General features: G+C 39.9%; 1 protein-coding gene across 4 annotated transcripts in view; it reads right to left on the bottom strand.

The window, feature by feature from the left end:
• Positions 1–495: 495 nt before the first annotated feature.
• Positions 496–25,655, bottom strand: part of LOC114031455 (probable palmitoyltransferase ZDHHC14) — a 326,338-nt gene continuing 301,178 nt past the window's right edge. For 2 of the 4 annotated variants that reach the window (XM_027846515.1, XM_027846516.1), the window contains exons 8-9: positions 22,798–22,900; positions 496–1,193 (exon numbers count right to left, since the gene is read on the bottom strand). In XM_027846515.1, the coding sequence (XP_027702316.1) occupies positions 792–1,193; positions 22,798–22,900 (505 nt within the window). In that variant the 3' untranslated portion in view covers positions 496–791. The remainder of the gene's footprint in view (positions 1,194–22,797; positions 22,901–25,655) is intronic. The other 2 variants (XM_027846517.1, XM_027846518.1) reach the window with 1 other exon arrangement.

Below are 25,655 nucleotides of genomic sequence, written 5' to 3'. Positions count from 1 at the left end.
ATAAAACCCAGGGTATTATAGGCACTACCTATCCACAGATAATAAAGTTGAATGGTTGAGAAATGATAACATTGTCCATTGGTTTCAGTTTGATAACTGTCCTTCAATGAAACTGAACTTGGAAAGTCACAACTAAAAAAAAATTGCAGCACTTCTTCTTGATACCAACACAACTGTAACACATACTACAGTGTGGTATGTAAATCCACAACTACTCTTTTTTTTTCTTCTTTCTCTTTTAAAATTCTTTTAATTAATAAACAGAATGGAAATTGTCTAATTCAAATATTAGTAGTATAACACTTAAATGCATTTCAATCTGGCCACAAAATATCATAAACCCTTAACCAGTGCATATTACAATAATAGAGAACACAGAATGTGGCATTTATATCCCAAGATCTTTCTTCTACTGAAATAAAGATTCAGAAATGTGACTCCAGCTGCTGGGAAATTCCCACTTGCCCAAGGCTTCAGAAAACTGGACTGTTGGTATCAATTTCAGTTTTTATTAAGGGTGGGAGGGGAGGAAAAATTGGGGAAAGGGAAGGAAAGTCAAATAAGACAAAATTATGAGCTTTAGGACCTGCCCCCAAATCGATCCATCTACTTTCCAGATGTTCATTTAACCCACAACAGGGTATCCTCATCACCGAGGCCATGATGGAATTAGAATATGGAGTGCTGGGAAGATCTCTTTTGCTGGCTTCCACACGTGGTCTCAAGAGTAGCAAAGTCCTTGGAAAAGTGCACTGCGCCTCCCCCGCCCCCATGCCAACTGTCCATATTGGTCAGACTGAGCTGAGCTTTACAAGGCCACGCACGGAGTCTTCATGCAATGAGTCTTGGCTGGCCAAGCTTAGGACATGCAGGGTGTGACTATGTGTGATAGGACTGCCTGTTGACAACATACCAGGGGGCGAGGGGGCTTCCTCTGGTGTAAGGAACTGATGGCCATCATGTTCCTCTTTCAATGGTATCATATCTGTCAAAACAGTTTCTGATGTGAGATTGGGCATGGAGGAGGGTGGTGTTGGTTGCCCCAGGGACAAGGTAGCACAGGGAGCACCCAGTGTGGTCTTTCCTGGCAAAGGGAGCTCCTCACTGGTTAGGCTTGGTTCGCTCTGGAGCAATGGCGTGGCTGCAGCCTGCAAAACGAATTTGGTGCTCTGAATGCACTGATCTTGGTCACACTGGAGAGCAGGAGGCAGTCGGAAAATGCAGCAGGTTGGGGAAGTCGAAAGGTGCCAAGGCATGAGAAGAGAGTGAAATGCAAGGGGAAGAAAGTCATGGAGAGAATAGGATGTGAGAAGAGAAAAATCTATTAGTAATAATTCAGTTAGACAACTGCCAAAAAGCAATGCATGCACAGATATCCAGGTTTCATTCTGGTTATTTATGGCAACACAGAAAACATTCATATCTGGCATCTAAATAATCCACTTAAATGAATATATCATATACACCACTCCAGTAAATGTTACACAGTCAAAGTATATGACAATGGTAGCCTGTGTACACCTACACAACCATCATTTTAAAATACATTCACTAAAACAATTTTCAGGGAACAGAGATGTCCTTTCATATGCTACAAATGGTTTCCTTTTTAAAATATAGTTAGAATAGCCATAGCAGATCTTAAATTGTATTATAAAGCAGCAATCATCAAAACTACTTGGTATTGACTAAGAAATAGAGTGGTGCATCAGTGGAATAGGTTAGGTACACAAGACACAGTAGTAAATGACTATAGTAATCTATTGTTTGATAAACCCAAAGACTCCAGCTTTTGGGATAAGAACTTACTATTTGACAAAAATTGCTGGGAAAACCAGAAAATAGTATGGCAGAAACTAGGCACAGACCAACATCTTACACCATATACCAAATAAAGTCAAAATGGGTACACAATTTAGATATAAAGCCAATACTTTAAGCAAACTGGGAAAGCAAGGAATAATTTACTTGTCAGATTTATGGAGAACAGAAGAATTTATGACCAAAAAAGAGACAGAGAACATTATGAAATGCAAAATGGATAATTTTGATTACATTAACTTGTAAAGTTTTTGAACAGAAAACAAAAGGGAAAGGGAAAGAATTTTTATAACCAGTGTCTCTGATAAAGGCCTCACTTCTAAAATATATAGAGAACTGAGTCAACTCTACAAGAATACAAGTATTATACAATTGATAAATGGTTAAAAGATATGAACAGGCAGTTTTCAGAGGAAAAAATTAAAGCTATTGATAGTCATATGAAAAAATGCTTTAATCACTATTGATTAGAGAAATGCAAATCAAAACATCTCTGAGGTATTACATTACATCACATCACATCTATCAGATTGGCTAACATGATAAAAGAGGAAAATGATAAATGTTGGAGAAGATGAGGGAAAATTGGAATACTAATGCATTTTGGTAGAGTTGTGAACTGATCCAACCATTCTGAAAAGCAATTTGGAACTATGCCCAAAGGGCTGTAAAACTGAGCATACCCTTTGACCCAGCAATACCACTTCTAGGTCTGTATCCCAAAGAGATCATACAAATGGGAAAAGGACCCACATGTACAAAAATATTTATAGCAGTTCTTTTTGTGGTAGCCAAGAATTAGAAATTGAGGGGGTGCCCATCAGTTGGGGAATGGCTGAACAAGTTGTGGTATATGAATGTAATGGAATACTATTGTGCTATAAGAAATGATGAGCAGGCAGAATTCAGAAAAACTGGAAAGACTTTTACGGACTGATCCTGAGTAAAGCGAGCAGAACCAGGAAAACGTTGTACATGATAACAGTCACATTGTTCGAAGACTAACTTTGATAGACTTATCTCTTCTCATCAATGCAAGGATCTAAGACAACTCCAAAAGACTCATGATGGAAAATGTTGTCCACATCCAGAAAAAGAACCAAGGAGCCTGAATGCACATAGAAGCATATTATTTGCTTTTTTTTTCTCCTTTCTCATGGTTTCTCCCATTGGTTCTAATTCTTCTTTACAACCATGACTAATGTGAAAATAGGTTTAATGTGAATGTATACGTAGACCTTATTTCAAATTGCACGCTCTCTTGGGGGTGGGGAAAGGGGAGAGATGGGGAGAAAATTTGGAACTCAAAATCTTAAGGAAGTGAATGTTGAAACTAAAAATAATAAATAAATTTAAAAAAATAAAATATAGAGAGAGGACACAGGAAGGAATTGCATGCATATGGTAGCCTGGATGACTTGTGATGTTCATGGTTGGGGGGATGAGTTCACCCATCGATGAGATCACAGATCCACTGGAATGTCTTTAAAATTTGGAAGCTTCTGAATCCCAGGAATAGACTGTTCTCCATAAGCCCAAGAACGGTCTGCTGCTGAACTTTCATTATTGCCGTCATCAATACCTCTGGTTCACTTAAAAATATATACTTAATGTATTACATGATTGAACATATATAACCTATATCAAATTGCTTACTGTCTTAGGGAGGGGGATGTGATGAAGGGAGGGAGAAAATTTGGAACTCAAAATTTTTAAAAAATGAATGTTAAAAACTGTCTTAACATGTGATTGGAAAAAATAAAATACTATATATATATTATAAATATTGATTGATATTTTACATCATCAACATTTTTTTCTAGCATCCCTTTTCCTCTCCCTTCCCTCTGATTCACTTTTAATTGCTTATAAGAATCTAAAAGTTTTATAGGATGAACCATTCTTTCCTTCAGATAGTCTTAAACTGTGACTTACTCTAAAGTCATAGGATTTCAGAGTTGGAAGAGACCTTAGAATTTATTTAGTCTAACTCCCTCATTTGACAGACTGGAAATTAAGACTAAAATTAAGGGAAGTGACATAGTCACATAGCTATTTAATGGCAGAGCCAGGACCTAAGACTGGTAACTGTTATGGTCAATGAAATCAACCCTAATCATCAAATTTAGGGGTAGGGTGTAGGGAAGTATTTGAAGTGAAAATTCCAAGTAAGACCTTGACAAATGGCTCTATCCACTATACCACTTTCTAGGCAGAGGGAAAATTAACTATGATGATCTCTAAGTGGATATCCCATAGACATTTCAAGCTCAACATAATCAAGGTGAAACTTATTATCTTTCCTCCTAGTCTCATCCCTCTTCCTATGTTCCTTTCCCCATAGAGCACATATCCATCCTTCCAGTCACTCAGTTTTAGATTCACTCTTCCTGACTTCCCATATCATTTACTAAGTCTTATCAATTCTACCTTTTCAAAACCTCTCAAGGTCACCCCCATTTCTCCACTCATATAGCCACAATTCTTGGTCCTGCTCTCATTACCTCTTGTCTAGATAATTCCAGTAATCTCTTAATTGGTTTCTTTGCCTCCAGTCTTTCCTTTTTCAAACATAGGACCAGAGATATAAATCTGGAAGGGACCTTGGTAGAGGTCATCTTTTCTAACTCCCTCATTTGCCATTTGTGGACACTGAGCCACAGAGGTCAAGTAAGTAATTTGACCAAGGTCACATAGCTAATAGGTATCTGAGGCAGGAGTCTTCCTAAGTTAAGGCCAGCCCTCTATCATCTCTACCACCTGGCTGTCTCTAGTTGTATAATCCACACTCTTGCCCAACTGGCATTCCTAAATCACAGGTCAGGCCATGAGACTCGCCTGCTCGAAAAACTTCAGGTGCTTCCTCTTGTCTCTAGGACAAACTATTAACTCCTCTGTCTGGCATTTAAATCGTTCACGGTCTGGCTCCAGTGGATCTTACCAGACTGATCGTGCATCACTCCCCAGCCCGGACTCCGACATCTCAGCCAAACTGGCTAACTTGCTGTTCCCTACAAATGACATTTCATCTCCTGACACTTCTCCTTTGCACAGTCTGTGCTTCATGCCTGAAATGCAATCCTTCCTCATCTCCACCTCTTGGAATCCCTGGCTTCCTTTGCTGATTAGCTCAGGGGTGGGGAACACACATGTGGCCAAAAGGCTGCAGGTTCCCTACCCCTGGATTAGCACTAGGGTGACGTCCAACAGCAGGTCCTTTCCTGATCTCCCCTCCCCCCTCCCCCCCCCAGTGCCCTCACACCCCATCTACACCAAATTACACTGTATTTATTTTGTGTATGTTATGAGTGGTCCTCTTTTTCTTCTTCCCAGTGTCCTATAGAGACTCAGTCCCTCAGGGCAGGGATTGTTTCATTTTTGCCTTTCTTTTTCCAGGGCAGTGCCTGGCACATTCTTATCATAGCATAGGGCATGAAAAAAATACTTTTTTAATCTATGTAAGTGAAAAATCAACCCTTAGGGAAAAGCTGAGTTTTTCTCTTGACCACTAATAGCAACAATAAACAACTCATTTTCAGAGGGCTCCATGGACATCATATCACTTGATCTTTACAATAATTCACAATAATGGCTAATCTTCATATCATGTTTTAAGGCTTACAAAAGGGCTCTACTGGGGCAGCTAGATGGCGCAGTGGATAGAGCCCCAGCCCGGGAGTCAGGAGGACCTGAGTTCAAATCCGGCCTCAGACACATGATACTCACTAGCTGTGTGACTCTGAGTAAGTCACTTAACCCCAGTTGCCTGGCCAAAAATAAACAAACAAACAACAGGGCTCTACACACATGATTTTATTGGATCCTCACAAAGATCTTGTAAGGTGGGTGACATGAGTAGTTTTATTCTCATCTTGTAGATGAGGAAACTGAGGCAAACAGAAGCTAAGGGACTTTCCCAGAGCCAGTTAAACAATAACTGAGGCTGACTTTGAACTCAGGTCTTACTGACTCCAAGCCCAGCATGCTGTTCACTGTGCTACCTAGCTGTGACGTAGGTGCTGTTATTATCCCCATTTTACAGATGAGGAAATCTGAGATCCAGAAAGGTTAAGTGACTTACTTTGCTCAATAGCTAATAAGTCAGAACTATGACACTATATCATCTGATTCCAAGGCCACTTACTTCTTACCATAGGACTCAACCTCATTGAAGGTGTGTGGGTGTGAGGGGAAACAGGGTGAAGTCAAAGGGTCAAGCTTTACTTGATACTAATTTTACCAGTTTGACCTAAAATCAATGTAACATAGTCATATTTCTTCTTCTTCTTTTTTTTTTCTTTTTGGTGAGGCAATCAGGGTCACACAACTAGTAAGTGTCAAGTGTTTGGTCTGAGGCCAGGATTTGAACTCAGGTCCTCCTGACTTCAGGGATGGTGCTGTATCCACTGTGCCACCTAGCTGCCCCCGTAGCCATACTTTTTGAAGCCCAGTGAGCCTCATAACCAAATACCTGGCTTTCTTTTTCCTTGCAGGGAATTTCTGCCTCCATTCTTATACTTTCTAATGGAGGAATGAACACAGCCCCTTCAGTAGCTAAGCAGTTGACACCAAATCTAGTTTCCAGTTTCATGATAATAGTATTATTATTATTATTATCATTGTTATTTTTGGTATAGAACTCCTTGTATAGTTTAGGAAATTGGTTCAATCTTGACAGGATGGAGGAATAAGAGGAAGGCTCCCTGGTTAAACATGCATTTTCTGGCAAGTATCCCAGGGATTTGAATACAATGTCCTTTGCTAAGAAGTTTACTTGAAAATAACCATTTGAAATTACTGATGACAGCTAGTACTTCTATAATGCTTCCAACTCTTCATGACTAAATATAACCTCCCAATATTCCTGGGGCCTTGCCAACAAAGATAGTCTCGAGATTCCAGTTGTGAGAACTTGTGATCTCAATTTAGTTGTTCTTCCTTGATATGAGAATCACTTATCAATTCTCTAAAATGAAAACCACTTATCAATTCTCTAATGAAATTATCTTACCTGCCGAAATCTCCCCTGATTTGAAGGGAAGATGAAACTAAAAGTTAGAGTCTTTCTTTCCTTTGGTGATTGAAAGGAAGGCTCTCTATTCAAAACTTTCAGGTAAATTCTATTCTGGGGATTGGCAACCTGTAGCATGTAAAGAATCACAAAATTTTGAGCGGGACCTTAGAGACCAGCCACTTTATTGTACAGATGAAAAAACTAAAACCTGGCAATTATTGCTTGTACTAGTAGATGGCAGCCAGGTGGCACAGTGAATAGGGTGTTGGACTTGGGAGTCGGAAAGACCTGAATTGGAATCTTAATTTAGACACTTGGTAGCTGTATGATCTTGGACAAATCACTCGACCTTAGATGATCCTCATCTCTAAAATGGGGATAATAATAGCATCTACCTCACAGGGTTATGAGAAGCAAATGAGTTAACGTATAAAGTACTTTGCAGACTTTAAACCACTATAGTAAATGCTAGTGATGGTGATGATGATGATGATGACAATGTCTTTTTCCCCCTTTATCTAAGAGAAACATTGTGGTGTAGTGGATAAAATGCTGAACCTAGAGGCAAGAAGATCTGGGTTCAAATTCTATCTCAGATGCCAACTATATGGCTACAGGTAAATTACTTAACTTCTTTGTGTCTTGGGTACTTTATTGGTAAAATGAAGGGAGTTGAACTTGATGGCCACCATGGTTCCTTTCAGTTCTAAATCTATGATCTTTTTTTACCCTTTTCCTTTCTTTCTTCACTTCCTTCAAGATCACTTCAGCCTTAGATCACACACCTTCTCAGTAGCCCACTGCTCCTCCATCAGAGTGGATGGTGGAGAGCTTCTCTCAGAACCTCTACTTAAAGAGGTGACTCAAGCCCGCCATTTCTTCATTTCCCAGTTGGCTTCACTCTTCTAGACTCCTCTATCATGCCCCCATGCTGGGTACCTTCCTTCCCACGCCCCTTTTTCAGCTTCCTTTAGTATGTTGTTTTCTCCATTAGATTGTAAGCTCCTTGAAGACAGGGACTATCTATTTTTTGTATTTGTATTTTTAGCACTATCACTGTACTTGGCACATAGTAAGTACTTCATGAATGTTTATTAACTGACTGACTTGTTTTCTTTTTCTCCCCTCTTTTTTGTTCCTTGTGTACTAGTTTTCCCCATGACATTCAAGATAAAAGAAATTGCTGAGCCTGACTGAGTTTGGTTGCTTTTCTTACAGCTCTTTTTGATTCAGCAGTGTTGACATTGTAGTTTGATGTGTTCTGAGTGAGCCAAAGCTCAAAACCCTCCTTTTTGCTGCGTTAAAAAATGTAACAAGTTCCAGTGGGCATTTACATAGATCTTCCACCTCACCACTGTCAAAGACATGCACCATTAAAAATGGAAACAAACACTGGCTGGACTGCAGCAGTCAAAATTGCAAGAAATACATTTCATCCAGTTTATCAGGCATAGGGTTTAAATAAATTCAAACATCTAGCTGGGAGAAATATACTTTGTCTTTTTTAATCCATGTGAGCGCCACACAGAAGCAAGCACATCAGTATTGGACAAAATATCTACTTTATTTTCAATGTAGACTTGGGTCCTTGACTTTAGTTACTGCTGTTTAAGCAGAGTTGGAGAACAAACAGAAAGGCTATTTTTGAGCCACATACAATTATCTATATTTCCTTCTGGTTACTGAAGAAGAAGAGATAGTGTAGAATAACGGATAAAGGGCTGGCTTGGGTACCAGGAACACATGCTGGGTGTGTGACCCTGGGCAACCTTTTAGTGCCTAAGACACCTAAGACCAAAAATTTAAGAGAAGGGGATGCCATACATAATTGTCTCATGCAGGAGGTCTTTATACTGATGAAATTACACATCAAGTTTACCTCCATATTGATAGTTATTCTTACCCTCTCATTCCTGATTCTTCCATTTTATTTTTCTAGGGGTATCACAGATGGCTACAGTTCTTGGGACCATCAACAAAAGTGACCACAAGCAGTTTGAAAATATTTTGTAATGTTTTGTAGCTTTCCAATCCAACAAGTGCCAACTGTGTGTGTAAAGAGCAATGCAAGGTCCTGGGAATATAAAGACCAAATGAACCATAATTGATCACCATTTCAATGTCCACATCCAATTTTTGGACATATGGTTAAATGGGTGTATGAGGAATTGATTCCTCTTGTAGGATAGCTTCCCTATTGATCTCTGGCTGACTCTTAAGTGTTTACCGGATCATAGAGCCAAAAGATTATAGAATCATAGATGTAGAACAAAAATAGATTTAGAACATAGGAAAAAAAACCAAACTGTAATATAAATCATAGATTTAGAGCTACAAAAAATTTGAGAGGTTATCTAGTCCAATCTACTTCATTTCATAGTCGAAGAAACTGATACCCAGAGAGTTAAAGTGACTTGCCCAAGAAAGCAAAAGCTGTAAAGTGACTTGTATGATTAGATCATTGAATCAAATTCATTGATCTTTCTACTCCCACAGGGAAGTAGATAATTTCATCTTGCCTGATCTTAGCAATAATATAATGCAACGAGTACATCCTTAGAAATCCATAATCTTCCTTGTCTTCTTTTTTGTGAAAATCATTTCTTGAGTGGAGACATTTCAAAAAATGACATTAAAAGAATTACTGGTAAGATATTGATATGGAAAATGATTAAGGTTTTCTCCTCATGTCTCCAAACTGCTGGAATTCTGAGGGAGATATCCTTTGTACTCTGAAGATGACCTTCTTTATGCACATCTGTAATCCCACCCACAGAGATGCCTCTTATACTTTCTTTTCCCTTATCTTTTGGCTTTTCTGTTTCTCCTCTCACTCTCCCTCCTTTTTTTTCTTCTGCTTTTCTTGCTGGGAATGTTTTCCATTTCTGCCAGCAGAGGATGACAACATTCTTCCCTCTTTTCTCATTAAAACCTTCATCTTACTACTTTTATCTTGGCACGTATGTCCAGAAGCCTTTGGGCTATGGTCACAATTTAATCAGTCCTACAAACTACAAACTCCCAAGTAAAAACAAGTACTCATATTGGTGGCAAGTAGCAGTTTACCCAGTAAGGAGAGTAAAATGAGAAATAAACACTACCATTTCCTTCTCCTACTAATATTTCTGAGAACTCTTTATGAGTCGAGACCTTGAAAATGGAATAGAAAGCTGGTGTCTAGTAAGGGCATTGGCCAGATCAAGTAATGTTTCTATTACTGCACAAAAAGTCACATCTATAGTACCAGTGCATTGACATTCTTTCAATTAAGTCACTTTGACAGCTGATTCACTGCCCAAATGAAGCTTTAGCACTTAGAGAGCTGAATTTTCATATCTGTCAAATATTATCAAAGGGAAAATCTGGCCTTAATAGGGACTTTAGCTTCCCATCCGGGCTATAGCTTATCAGTACCCAGATAACCTTGCAATAATGGAGTGCATGAGGACATAGAAGCCTTGAAAATTTTTAGTTCTAATTTCTGGGATACCATCTTATCCTCATCTTCTGTCTTCCTTTTGAGTAATTTTATAATGACTCATTTTCATTTTAGGCTTCAGATACTAGTCCCTAGATGCAAAAGCAAATGGATTATTGAAAGAAGACTAAGATAATCCTGACCAAAGATACCTAGTAGTAAAACTCAGTCTGCCACATATGGTTGGTGCTAAAGATCTTTGGTTCCAAGGTTTGCTTTTTCCAGGAGGGCAAAGATCATTCTTTCCAATCAAGAAAATCATGCTTCATTGTAACATGCAGCATTTATGACTGGCAAAGGGGGCAGCAGTAGGTTAAGCATCCACTGACCTCAAGGGCACAGGATGAGTTCTCTTGTTGGTTCTACCCTTAGTACTGTCTCTGGTCTTTGATGCCACACTTATACTAGGCTAATAATTCATGTAGGACTTGCTGGGACCACCCATTTGATCCCAGTGTTTCCTTAGGCAAAGCTTTTCAGTGATGTGTATAATGTCTGACTACTCATAATAGATTAGCTGAAATCAGTTCATATTTTGTTTTTTAAGTTGAGAAAGAGAGTTCTAGGAAGGATGAAAGAAAGGATTTTGGGGGGAGGGGACTCCCTTGAGCTGAATTATCATAGATTTTTACTTTGCATCTGACCTGATCCAAAGCATAAGAAACTATCAAGACAATGTCTTGTCTAAACTTTCATTAAGAGAGGGGGTAAATGACATATCCAATCTACCAGCTAATCCTACTGTAGCCTATGCAAACTCATCTCCCATTAGTAGGCAGAGAGGTCAGGGACACCATAATGACTCTTCCCCCTCCCCTAATAATTCTCCCACCTGTTTGCCTATACCTGAAATTACATTCACGGAAGACAAAGCCTCCCTTGGTGGTAGTGACAGGATAAGGCTTACGAAGAAAACAGGAAAAGAAATACATTGACAAAGTCTTACTAAGGCAGAGGTGTGTGTGTGTGTGTGTGGAAAGGTTTTACACCAGTGAGGCTCCAGAAATAGGTATGTAAATAAAAATATAAATCACTGTGGGGCTGGGGGAAATTTGCTATTATTATTGCTAAGATCAGGCAAGATGAAATTATCTACTTCCCTGTGGGAATAGAAAGATCAATGAATTTGATTCAATGATCTAATCATACAAGTCACTTTACAGCTTTTGCTTTCTTGGGCAAGTCACTTTAACTCTCTGGGTATCAGTTTCTTCAACTATGAAATGAAATGGGCTGGACTAGATAACCTCTCAGATTTTTTGTAGCTCTAAATCTATGATTTATATTACAGTTTGTTTTTTTTCCCTATGTCTGTACAGCCTCTTCTCTTTCAGCTAAGGCAGCACGCAAAATAAATAAAGACCATCAGTGTTCAGGTTGAGTGAGTTAAGATCCTTTTCTTTTGCAGTCGAGTCCCCAGACAGGACAGCACTCCTAAAAATGACTCATTGTGGAAACTTTTATTTCCATAAGGTGTGACAGGATCCTAAGAGCTGATTTGGATGGATTGGGGGGGGGATCAGAGATTGACAGTTGGAAGGGACCTCAGAGGCCATCAAATATATCCCTCTCAATTTACAGAGGATGGATGAGGGGTGAGAGCATGAAGGCACTTGTAGGATCAACACAATAATAATAAATAGCATTTATGTAGTGTTTTAAGTTTTACAAAGTATTTTACATTGGCTATCTTATTTGATCATAGATCTTGAGGTGAGTGGTGGAGTAGACAAGAGTAATGAGCCTGGAGTCCTGAAGACTAATCTTCCTTAGTTCAAATCTGGCCTCAGACACTTGCTAGCTACCCTAACCTGGGGCAGTCACTTAACCTATTTGCCTCAGTTTCCTAGTCTGTGAAATGAGCTGGAGAAAGAAATGGAAAACAACTCTAGTATCTTTGCCAAGGCAACCTGAAGTGTAGTGACAAAGAATCAGGCATGACTGAAACTACTGAACAACAACAAAAAAATAGCTAAAAAAAAAAAACCAAACCAAACCAAACCAAAACCTCAAAGGGTATCTAGTTCCATCTCCTCATTTTAGAGATGAGGAAACCGATGCCCAGAGAGTGACTTGCCCAAGGTCATAGCAGTAAGCATCAGAGGTTAGACTGAAAGGAGTTTGAATGCACGATCCCTTTCCAGAGAAAAGTGGTGAAGGGGACAAAATGTAAGTCCTTCATAATTATGCTCAGGGCCAGCCCTGACTCTATGCTAACATATCTATTCTTTATAAAGCACCTTATACTAGAGACTCCATCCCTCCGTGGGGGAGAGAAGGAAGTAGAGATTTTTAAAAAAATGACTAAAAGTTATACATAACCTAAATGTTCCTAGTTAGAACTTTCAAGCCAGTGACAGAGTGAAGAGACACATTGACCTCCCCACAGCAAACCTAGCTAGTTCTCTCCAATGAAGGGAAAATAGATTTCTACCACCTGGCGGGAAAAAAAAAAGCCTGCTAGCCCATGTGAAGGTTTGAGCGAGGGCAAGAGTTCTTCATGTAGGTGGCTCCCACAGTCAGCACATTCCTGCTGGTAGGGGTCACTTAGTAGTGGGGGAGCTAAGGGACATATAAATGTGGTGGGGCTAGCTGCAGGCCTTGTCTCAGCCCTTGCCATAAGTTTAGCATCTAGAGGCAGTATAGAATGGTGGAAAGAACACTGAACAGACTCATGTTCTATCAGTTAAATCGTTTTTAGTTGTGTCCAACTCTTCATGACCCCATTTGGGGTTTTCTTGGTAAAGATACTGGAGTGGTTTGCCATTTCCTTCTCTAGCTCATTTTACAGATGAAGAAACTGAGACAAACAGGGTTAAGTGACTTGCCCAGGACTGTGGTAGACAGCTAGCAAGTGTCTGAGCCAAATTTGAACTCAGGAAGATGTGTCTTCCTGACTCCAGCTCTGGTGCTCTACCCATTGCACTACCTAGCTGCCTCACACACCTGTCACTTATTGTCTATGTGATATTGGACAAATTACTTAACTGTTTTAAAGCCTTTGCTTTTTTATCAATAAAATGGAGACAATAATACCTACAATGACCTATCTCATAGGATTGTGGTAAGGACATGCTTTGTAATCATTCAAGTGCTATATAAATGTGTTATGGTTACTACTAAACAATGTAGTACTTTGCATTCAATAAATCTTCGCAGATTTATTCATGACCTTGACTCTCTCTTCTTTAGCCAAACTGGAGGAGATGAAGGAGGGCAGAAAAGCCAGCGTTCTTAGATACCCATCCCCTCCCCCCCCACACCCAATCTTTTCTTCTCCTAGAGTTTATATCTATGTGCATTTGTGAGAATCCTCAGTAGCCAGCCAAATCCCAAATTGATAACCTGAGAAATCACGGTGGGAGAGAGGAGGAGAAAACTAGTCTAAAACCATCCAGAGCCCTCGGGGTAAAACTGAAGGAAAACCTCACCAAAGGGAACTCAGCAAAAGTTTAAACCAAGGGTGGGGAACCATTGGTCTGTTGGTTAAATTTCTGCCAAGGCAAGCACTCTAATTAAATGATTCTGCTGTGACCCAGAGAATTCTTTCTTCCTGGTAGACTGCTGTGACCATTTCATTCTAGCATCACCCCTTGAAGACTTGTCAAGGGAAAGTGAAGAGCTGTTTACACATTGTTTAAGGCCGTTTAAAAATGGAAGCTTTTGCTGGACTTTTCTTCCTCTTAGCTTTCTTCATCTATTATCCCTATCAGCATTCAACTAGACTAAAAAAATGAGATTTGCTTTGGATAAAATGACTCATAACAATTAGATAAATCCTGATCCCAAATGTAATCTTCAGGCATTATGCAGTGAAATAGCTTGAATCTTTCCAAAAACAAAGATAAAGCAATCAGACTGCTTTTGTTGAATGAAAGAGAGAGACAGGGTATGATAGCTACCAAACTGATCTGTATCACAAAGATTTTGAAGTAAATCTCTAAAACTTTCTCCAATATGCAAAACATTCAGGATCCCATGAGAAAATGAGCATTCATTAAAAAGCCAGGCCTACAATGCCTAAAAAAACTATAAGGGGGGGGGGGCATCCTAGATAATTACCTTATCTGCACTTAAAATGTCAAGATCCTATGCCTTGATACCTTAATCAGGTGACAGCACCTATCAATTGAATCAAATCATAGTGAAAAAATGTCCTTGAAGAATTTAGATGTCTTTGAAAACCATTGGGTGAAGTGAAGTTATACTGCATTGGAAGTGCTTTTAGATCAGATGATGAGACTTGGCCAATAGATTGTCTATCAAATATCAAGTCAGTTTGAAACTGAAGAATTTAAGTGAATGGTGACCCTGGCATTATACAAGATGCCTGGGCTATATCTTAGTGTAAAAGTCCCTATCCTCAATAGTATAGTATTTCATGTACTAAGGTAAGAAAAGAGTAACTTGGTGGTTCTGTCTTGACATTTCAAAGACCAATGGAGTACAGAATGGAGGTGTTCTGGGGTTGCCCCCTCATACCACCTTCCTCATTGTTGAATGGAAACATTCTCTCCACTCTGACACTCAGACTACTGCTATCTTCCAAGCTGGTCTTGAGACTTTAGGTGAGGAACAGACCCCATTTGGGGGCTACTGAGGATTCTCACAAATGCACATAGATATAAACTCTAGGAGAAGAAAAGATTGGGTGTGGAGGGGGAGGGGATGGGTATCTAAGAACGCTGGCTTTTCTGCCCTCCTTCATCTCCTCCAGTTTGGCTAAAGAAGAGAGAGTCAAGGTCATGAATAAACCCCATTGGGGGGAAAAAAGATGAAATCCTTGAGAAGGAATTCCTAGTTATGTGGAGGAGAATACTTCAGCCTTGGTTGTCTTCTCCCATTTTCTGTTGGGCAAAAGAAGACTTGGGAGTCTTAGAGGACTAAAGAACTTGGACTTTTTCATCAATGTTCTAGCAATGTTCTCAGAACAGAAACAGCCAATTTCAGGGTCTGCAATTCTTACAGGAGACAAGGACAGACTCCATAAGATATTGAAAGGCAGTTTCACAAGAAGGCTAGTAGAAAAACTACACCATACCCAAGGAGAAACATTTTGAGGATGTCAGCAAAAGTGCTTCCAGGAGTTGTTAGTTACCCCTTTTATCACATGTTCTCCAAGCTTGAAGCTTGTCTCCCTAGACCTCCATATGTACTTGAGGGAAAGTGTATCACAGATTTTTAGGAGAGATTTGAGATTCAACCAAACCATCTTAGTAAACACTTGGCTTTGGATAAAATAACTTTCTAAAAGCTAATTTAGGCTAGCTGATCAATTGATAGAAACTGACAATCAAGGGGTGGAACTATACTAGCTGGGGCACATGACCATTAGATTACCTCACAATCCCTAAGGGTTACCCCTAGTATGTTGAGGGGAGTTATTGCCTCACTTTGGTGACCTTACCACAGTGGAGTTATGGTTGGGAGACTGAATTCAGAGATTGTACTATACCAGCCAGCCCTAGGCCTTGGCATGGACTAGCTGAGAGGCAAAGTGTTCACTTTCATGATCTCTACCGATTTTTCTTCAACAGTCATACTTAAGAATATATCTTTGTCTTTCCTTTCTCCCCCCATCCCACTCTCTCCCCAGTTGACTGGAGGCAGTGTGATTAAGATATTAAGGATAAGAAATTTGGTCTAAGAATCACAGGCACTATTCTGCTGGTCATTCCTAAGCTGCCTCTGATTTCTGGAAGAAGCTTCTGCCCCTCTCCTACAGTTCATTTTCATGTTTTTGAAAGAGTGACAGAAAAATTGACTGAAAAGAGTATATAAGAGGGACTGTCCAACTACATTAAAAAAAGCATGTGAATTCTGCTGTGTTCTTGCTTACCCAGAAGCCCTCTGCAGGTCTGCAGACCCATTCCAAAGTAGTGCTAGATTCCTGGCAAAATTTTAAAATATATGATTAAAGAGAAGATTAACAGACATCTAGAAAAAGAAATGGTGATTCTAAAAAAGAGCTAGTATGGCTTCATCAAGAACAGGTCATTCAAGAATGACCTAAGTTCTGTTGTTTTGTTTTGTTTTGTTTTTAATACTATTGCTAAACTGGTAAATTGGGGAAATGTTATAGGTATAGTTGATCTAGATTTTAGCAAAACATTTGCTAAAGTCTTTCACATTATTCTTGTGGAAAAAGATGTGGGCTGAATGAAACTATAATAAGATTGAGAACTAGTTAAACTATTGGACACAGAGAGTCATCATTAATGGTACAATATCAACTTATAAGAGTAGCTAGGTGGTACAGTGGATAGAGTGGATAGAGTTCAAATCCAGCCTCAGACATGTCCTAGCTGTGCGACCCTGAGCAAGTCACTTAACCCTGTTTGCTTCAGTTTTTTCATTTGTAAAATGATCTGGAGAAGGAAATGGCAAACCACTCCAGTATCTTTGCCAAGAAAACCCCATAAAGAGTCAGACATGACTGAAACAACTTAACAGCATGATCAACAACTTGGAAGGTGGTCTCTAGTGGAGTGGCACAGGGATCTGTGCTAGGTGCTGTACCATTTAATATTTTTATCAAACACTTGGTTAAGGGCACAGTAGGCAGGGTTATTGAATCTGCAGATGACACAAAGGTTGGGGGAGGGGTACAACTTACATGCCGGGTGTCAGAGTTGGGCTCCAAAAGGTCCTTGACAAGTTAGACCTTTGATAGAGATAAATGCAAAGCCTTATATTGACTTCAAAAAAATTGTGAGGCAGGATTAGATAGCAGTTTGTCTGAAAAATTTAGGGGTTTCAGGGGACTGAACGTCAATGAGTCAGTAGTATGGTGCAGATGTGGCAACCAAAAAAAAATTACTAACATAATCTTGGGCTGCATCAAGAGAACTCTCTTCCAGGAAGGATGAGGTGACTGTAATCTTCCTTGGTTAGACCACACCTGGAGTTCTGTCTTCAGTTCAGCTCATCCCGGTTTATGAAGGACAATTATAGGCTGAAGAACATCTAGCAGAGGGCAAGAAGGATAATGAAAGACCTCAAAGTTATGCCATATGAGGATTTTGTTGTTGTTGTCCAGTCGTTTTTCAGTCACAACCAACTCTTCGTGACCCCATTTGGGGTTTTCTTGGCAAAGATATTGGTGTGATTTGCCATTTCCTTCTCCAGCTGCTTTTACAGATGAGGAAACTGAGGCAAACAGAGTTAACTGACTTGCCTAGGGTAACACAATAATTAAGTATCTGAGGCCAGATTTGAACTCAGGAAGATGAGTTTTCCTGACTTCAGGCCCAATACTCTAACCACTAAGCCACCTAGCTGCCCTACTGAATAGACTATGTTCTAATTAATCACTAAGATTATTCTTATTTCTGGATCTGTGAGCAACTTGTTGTATGGTCCTGGACTAATTACTTAAATTTCATCTGCTTTTATGTTCATATTTGTAACACCAGGGAGGGCAACGATTTCCAGAATCCCAGGATTAGAAAGGACCTGGAAGTCATGTAGCCCAGCCCATATCTGAGCAGGAAACCTCTCCACTTTCTTCACGTATTTTATTAATAGTATCCTTGCTATTAAATACTTTACAGAATTCGTAGACTATGACACTGCCATTCTATGTCATTGGGAGGTTGAGCATGCTAATCATTTAATAAAAGGTAAGGAGGTAAATCTCCGCAAATATCAACTGCTATTACTAATAAAATCATGTTTACCCACAGAACAGAAGTTAATCTGAGCAACTGATGTTGAAACAGATGGAAAGAAACACCTCATCACTGTGTTTGGTGCATGAAGCTTGATACATGGCTGGGACTCAGTGAACACTTGCTGACTTCTTTGACGGATGAGCTCTGGTTGGGATGCCTGTTGTATGTGCCAGGCTGAATAAATCAAAGCAAAGGAATGTGAAATTTTGCCCCCAAAGACTAAGTTCAGTTGGCACTCTTGAAATATTTTAGCTCATTTCTCCAGGTTTTGACAGTTCCTGGAAATTGTTAGGTACATAACTTGTACTTAGTACTAACATTACCCAAAATATAATAAGAAATAAAAACAACAGGGAGCTTGGGGGATAATACTAAAAATCGCCTTGGGCAGAAGTTCCCACATTTTTTAGTTGAAGACTTTCTGACATCTGGATGGATTATATGGAACTACTTTTAAAAAAAAATTTAATAGCAATTTCCTTTTGCTTTAGGCTCTACCATCAGTTGTTTTTTTTCTCCCTCAGCTGGTCCTTGGCCCTATCTCTGTCTTTCCTTCCACTTTGTAAATGACTACAGCTTCTCAGTTTTCTCTAGACCATCCTTCTTCTCCCTTTTCTTGATCTCCATGGGAAAGTAACCCTGAGGCTAACATTTCCTTAAAAAAAAAAAAGATAAATTATGCAATTAAACAACAAACATTTGTTAAGTATCTACTATGTACCTGGCAGTGTGGTATAGGAGACCAGGAGCTAGGAAGACAGGGCTTTAAGTTCTACCTTTGACACATTCTGCTTGTGTGGCCTTGGGCCAAATCTCTTAACAACTTGGGCCTCTCTAGTCTAAGACTGTAAGTTTTACAGAGGTTGCCCATCCCCATTAGACGAGATGAGTTCCCTCACCTTGGAGTTGCCTGTGTTGTTTGTCCTTCGCTTTCAAAGGGGACCATGACAGCAGGGAGGTGATGCCATGACATGCAAGTGAATTGGATTGAAGTGAGAGAGGGCTGTGCAAAGTCACCAGCCTCACTTTCTCCTCCAGAGCCATCTGGGTCCAGTGGCCAGAAATAGATCAGGACGACTGGGCATGGCCCTGGATATAGTGGGAGACCTTGGCCTTTTAAAGTCTGTCCATGTCCCTTTGGACCAGGTACTATGCTAGCTTCAGGAAAACAACAAATGAAACAGTTTCACTTGAAATGATGGCCTGGAAAGCAGGTATTTCTCAAGAAAGGATTTTGTTTGTTTGTGGGTTTTTTTTTTTTGGGTGCATCATAGTTAAAAATACAACTGTTTTCATTTAGCTCAAATTAAAGTGGAAACAATGTCTGGGTTGAGTCAGCATTTGCAGAATGAAGAGTACAACATTTACTTTCTCTTACGTGAAAGATGGTGGCCCTGAGCATGTGGCTATGTGTGCATTCAGAGATGCTTAGAACATCTATCATGTAGGAACCATGGGAATAGATAAGTATTTCCCTGAATACAGTAGGAGCTCAAAAAATGTTTGAACCACACTGAATATAGGTAAACTCATGTGAATGAATAATTCACATATTAATAGCATCCCTGATATTAAATAAGTGCTTCTCAGAATTCCTATACCAAAGTCCCACTTTGGCTCCTGGTTGTTCCACAAACAAAACATCCATCTCTCAGCTCTGGGCATTTTCTCTGGCTGTTCCCCAATGCCTGGAACCCTGTCCTTCTTCACCTCCATCTGCTTACTTCCTTGGCTTCTTTTAAGTCTAAACTAAAATCCTAGCTTCTACAGGAGGCCTTTTCCAACTCCTCTTAATTTCAGTGCCTTCCCTCTGTTAATATTTCATAGTTATCCTGTAAACAGCTTGCTTTGCATATATTTGCTTGTTGCCTCCCCCATTAGATTGTAAGCTCCTTGAGGACAGGAACTCTCTTTTGCCTCTATTTGTATCCCTAATATGTAGCACAGTACCTGATATAGAGTAGACACTTAATAAATGTTTGCCTCATCATGATATGGAGGTCTTAGGGTCATAGCATCATAGATTTCAAGTTAGAAGGAACCTTTGAAATCATTAAGACCATACTCCTCATTATACAAATGAGGAAATTGAGGTCCAGAGAGTAAAAGTGACTAGCGTGCGGTCACACAGTATGAAAAGTGCTTTGGAGAGAAGGGACCTGGGTTCAAATTCCATCTCTGAAACATTGTACCCATGTGACCTTAGGCAAGACACTTAATTTCCCTAGTCCAGGGGTGGGGAAACTATGGCCCCGAGGCCACATGTGGCCCTCTAGGTCCTCAGGTACAGCCTGCTGACTGGATCCAAACTTTACAGAACAAATCCCCTTAATAAAAGGATTTGTTCTGTAAAACCTGGACTCAGTCAAAAGGCCAAACCCAAGGACCTAGAAGGCCACACCTGGCCTTGAGGCTCCAGGTTCCCTACCCCTGCCCTAGTCCCTAGAATACTGTTATCCACATCTGTTATGTGGATACTGTGGATATATTACTACTGTAATCTACATCTGTTCAATATTCTGGATGGCTTCCAAGGTTCCTTCCAGTTCTTGGTCTATGATGCTATGAATGGAAAGAATCTTGCAGTGGAAGTCAAGAGAACTGAGCTCTAGTATTGGTAATGTTGAAAAGAGTACTAGAGGGGCAGCTAGGTGGTGCAGTGAATAGAGCACTGGCCCTGAAGTCAGGAGGACCTGAGTTCAAATCTGGCCTCAGACTAAACACTTGATACTTACTAGCTGTGTGACCCTGGGCAAGTCACTTAACCCCAATTGCCTAAAAAAAAACCACACACACACACAAACCAAAAACAAACAAACAAAAAAACCCAAACAAACAAGAAAAGAGTTCTAGACTTGGCATTCGGAGACCCGAACTGGAAACCTAGTTGGTACGCATCTGTGTGACCATGGGTAAATAAGTTGTTCTCTCTGGGCTGCTGTTTGCTTATTTGGAAAGTGGAGATTGTAAGACTCATAGGGATACTGAAAGGACAACACTTCAGAAATCTCAATGTCCTATATAAATGTCAATTATTTTAACATTGTTATTAGCTGGGTGACTTTGGCAAGTCAAAACCCCCTGGGCCTCAGTTTTCTCATTAATAAGAAGAAAGTGGAGTAGGTAGGTAGTGCACTGGCCCTGAAGTCAGGAGGACCTGGGTTCAAATCCAGTCTAGCTTTGTGACCTTGGGCAAGTCACTTAACCCCCATCACCTCAAAACAAAACAAAACAAAAAATAAGAAGAGTGGGATGAAATAGTCCTGAAAGCACTTTCTGCTTTATAGTCATATAAGAGAGATTATATGCTCCTCTCTTTCTTCCCTTTCCCCCTCTCTGTTTCTGTCTCTCTTCTTCTATAACTATCTTGATGTAGACAGAAAGGAGAGATAAGCTCTCACAAAACTGAGTGACAAAAAGGCTTTGTAGCTATACAATGATCTAGCTTTTAGAATTAACTCGATTAAAAGAAATGTCCTGACTGGCATGAAGAGCATGATTTTCCTGGCATTTGCTGTAATGTCCAACAAATAATCATTTGAAATAGCCCTGAGTAACCAGAGAGGCAGTGTGGAGTAATAAAGAGAGAACTGGCCATGAAGTCCAGAAGACCTAAACTCAAGCCTTGCCTCTTACATATACTGATGGTGTCACTCTGGGTAAGTCATCAACTCCTCTGCTCTAGGCGAAACACGAAGCTGTAAAGAAGGTGTTGACCTACACTGGTAGAAGGAGGGCCCCTTACCTGGAAGTTCTCTATACCAATGAAATGATAACTCCAATCCCTGTCTCTAACTCCGAGCACCCAGATACATTCTCGAGACTGTGACCGTGCCTTATAGTCATTAAGAGAAATCAAGTGCTCTGGGAAATTGTCATTCAGGTCTTACCTCCTTGAGTGGAAACATTGTTCTAAGAAAGCCTATACTACCCTAACAAAGATGAGAAGGGAATGAATGACTGGGAGCCATGAAGACGCCATCTATCCCAGGAAAAGGCCACACAATGACAAACTCATTCACACAAAGGTGTAAATGACTGATAATAGAATATTAGCTCCAAGGTCTGAGATACCAGAGAGAGTATGTGGGCCTAGAAACCTAAAATATGGGGTAACTGAAGGAGAGGCAAGGGGACTGAAAAGTGAGGCTAGAGTTGACAAAGATGAACTTCATCTATTTCACAATTTTGCCTTGGGCAATCTTTGCCTATCTTGTTTTTAATTTATATCAAGAATAACAGACATTTTTATACCATTTTAAGCACTTTATACATATTCTCTCATTTGGTCCTCACAACAACCCTGTGAGGTAGGTAACACAGGCATTCTTTTTTTACAGAGATGGAAACTGAGTCAGGGAAGTTAAGTGACTTGCACATAGTCATTCAGTTAGAGAGTGTCCAAGTTAGGAACTGAACTCAGATCTTATAGTACCAGATCCACTTCATTAATGGCACTTAAATAAGTATGGTTCAATATATGGCAGGGGTCAACTCTTCATAGCATGGGGCGACAAATCATAGAATCAGTGTCACATACACAGAATCAATGTCACGTATACCTCATATAATTTGTAACGAGAATCCCACCTCCCCTACCACGGCATTTGCAACCACCAGTAACCTTAGGTTAAAAACCTTGCCTTCTCTTGATAAAACTCCTTTGAGGTATGATGATTAAGGCAGTGCTCTTCCTTCCAGGGAGAAGCAGGTAAACCCAGTTAGTGTATTATTTGATTAGCTCATATCAAAGCAAAAAGCAAGAAACATTCATAGGAATCAGGTGAACACTGCTATATGCTGGCCCCTACCATGTTGCTCTGAGACTGCGTGGCCCCATACATGGTGATTCCATTTGTCGGTGCTGCTGGCTGTGGTGTGTCCGGCTGGATAAATCCTCTTCTATCAATTAGACTGAACAAGAGAAGAGAGAAAAGGAAGGGAGAATGAATTGAAAGCACAAAAGATGTTCAGAGATGTTTCTGATTTTCCTTCTCTCTAAAGACTTTCTGGATTATAGCATGGTTGTCTGCTCAGGGGTGTGTGTGTGTGTGTGTGTGTGTGTGTGTGTGTGTGTGTGTGATCTCATTTTCAAAAGACTCATTCCCAGAACATTGGTTACCAGATCAGGATTTATTTTGTATACATAGCTACTCATTAAATATGAAGGACTTTTAATCAAAGTCAGGAAGAGTAATATATGTATTGCTGAAATAATGGAACTTTCAAAGTATAAAAGTTCACAGGACAACTTCATACAAATAGCGTGGAAAGGCCTATTAGTGAAGACTTTGGTCTCTTATTATTACTATATGTCAGGCATTGTTCTAATATTAATATAGACTGACATTAATATAGTGCTTTAAGTTATACAAAAATCCTGTGGGGTGTATGGGGCAGTGTGGTTTGGTACAAAGAATGGTGAGTTTAGAGAAAGAGGACCTGGGTAGATCCAGACTCTGCCATTTACTATCTATGTGACCTTGGGCAAGTCACTTAACCTTTAGGCCTCAGTGGTTTCATCTGTAAAATTAAGATGTTTAACTAGATGACCTTTAAAATCCCTTCTAATGCTAAATCTACAATCCTGTGAATCTCTCCATTTTGCAGATGATGAAATGGAGGCTCAGAGAGGCTATTCAACTTGCTTGTGGTCACAGAGCTAGCAAATACTACAGCCAGAATCTGAGCCCAAGGTTCCTACCTCACGTAGGCTACCTTCCTTTCCAGGCTTATCCTTGATTCATCAGACTTTCTCTGCCATGTCCCCACTTGAGTACCTTCTGTCCTCTTTTTCCCCACCCCCATTACTTTCCAGCCTCCTTTCATGTGTTGTCTTCCATCATTAGAATGTAAGCTCCTTGAGGGCAGGTACTGTCTTTCTGCTTGTATTTGTATTCCCAGGGCCTGGCACATAATAAATGCTTAATAAATACTTTTTGACTAGCTCAGCGCTTTCCCCAATACTTCAGACCAAGTGGTATTTTCCCACTTCATTCCAACATGTCAAACATCACTATCTAGAACATCACTTTTGAAACAACTGAAAAAGCCGCCATATATAAATTCGGGTGTTAATGAAGAATGGAATTATGGGACTTTAAGATTTGTCTTCAAATGAAGGGGATATCCCGTACCTATAATTTCAGGTCTCTTAAAAAAAATACTGGGAAAATTATGTGTAGTGTGATTGTCATTATGAACATCTACAGATGTATTAGTGCCTTTGGAATAATAAATTTGATATGATGATGAATATAAAAAAAAATACTGGGGTAGGGAGGGGTTTTTAACTGCTTCTCATGTTAAGGCTTTGACCTGAGGGTGACAAGGAGAGATTCTTGAATTCTCAGGAGGGCAACTAGGACAGTGAGGGGACTGAAGAATGTGCTAGTTGAAGAGTACTTGAAGAAACTAGGGATGGTTTGCCTGAAGAAGAAAGTCAAGAGGAGCAGGGTAGCCATTTTCAGGTATTTGAAGAACTGTCACATAAACAAATAAACATATAATTCTGTTTGTTCAGTAGGTCTGCACAGGGTACCTCATTGAGAGGTTATAAAGTAACTAGAGGGTAAAATAAGGGCATTGTAGGTCAGTAGGGAGAAAGGGGAAGGAAATTTTTTTTTAAAAAGTAGGATAGAGAGGATACTAAAGGCAACCCACATTCACTCCAGTCTACATTTAGATCTGCACTAGAACTCATTCTGATTTGCATTTTTAAGTTACCAAGTATTTGATGGCTAGAGTGTGCATGTATGTGTGTGTGTGTGTGTGTGTGTGTGTGTGCATGTGTGTGTGTGTGTGTGCAGCAGTGATAACTCAAGAAAGGGTAATGGTAATGCTTCATTGGAGGAATACTCTTCCCTCCTGTCCTTGGCTATATGAAAAGTATCAAAGATGGTCAGCTGATAGGGCAGTGAACAAGTGAAAGTAGCCCACCTGTGTTAGCTTCCTCTTTAGATGGCAAAAGCCCCATGATGTTCTAGGGTCTGAGTATTCTCTGACTCCAAGATGGAGTGGTAATGGGCAATAATTATTGTTCAGTGTGCACACACACATTTTCCCCCCCTCACTTTCAAAAAGATTTTCTTTTAGGGGCATCATTTATATTCCAGGGGGAACCTATATTATAAACTGGCATATAAAAAAACTTTATAATTAATTGTTTTGCTACACTCAGGGCTGGCTAAATCATTAGAGGAGATCATGACTCAGCACTTGGCACAGTGCCTGGCCATAGTAAACATTTAATGAATGCCAGCCTACCGACTGACTGACTATAACCTGTTTGAACATCTAAAACCTAAAGAAACTCTTGGTGCAGCTGACAGCGCTGCAAAGGATGGCTAGAGGCACCTCGAAAGCGCAGATTGTCTTTTATCCTTTGTACACCCACAGCTTAGCACAGTGCCTGACACAGCAGGGACTTAATAAATGACTGAAAAAGCAGTTGGAACTGTATAACCTAGACTAGAGAAAGGAAGCTTCTTGAGGGCAGGGACTGTATTTTATTCTTATCTCTATCTCTTAACACTTTTCATAGTACCATGGAAGCATCTGGTAACTAACTGGCTGAATTTGTTAAATTTAAAAGCTTAACTATAGCAGATTCAGAGCTTCAAATACATGCAGGATTGGTGTAATGAAATTGGAGACTAGCCATGTTCCA

This window comes from Vombatus ursinus, unplaced genomic scaffold (genome assembly GCF_900497805.2).
Source record: "Vombatus ursinus unplaced genomic scaffold, bare-nosed wombat genome assembly UNPS02015175.1, whole genome shotgun sequence".
NCBI lineage: Eukaryota > Metazoa > Chordata > Mammalia > Diprotodontia > Vombatidae > Vombatus > Vombatus ursinus.
This window is presented reverse-complemented; position numbering and strand designations above follow the sequence as displayed.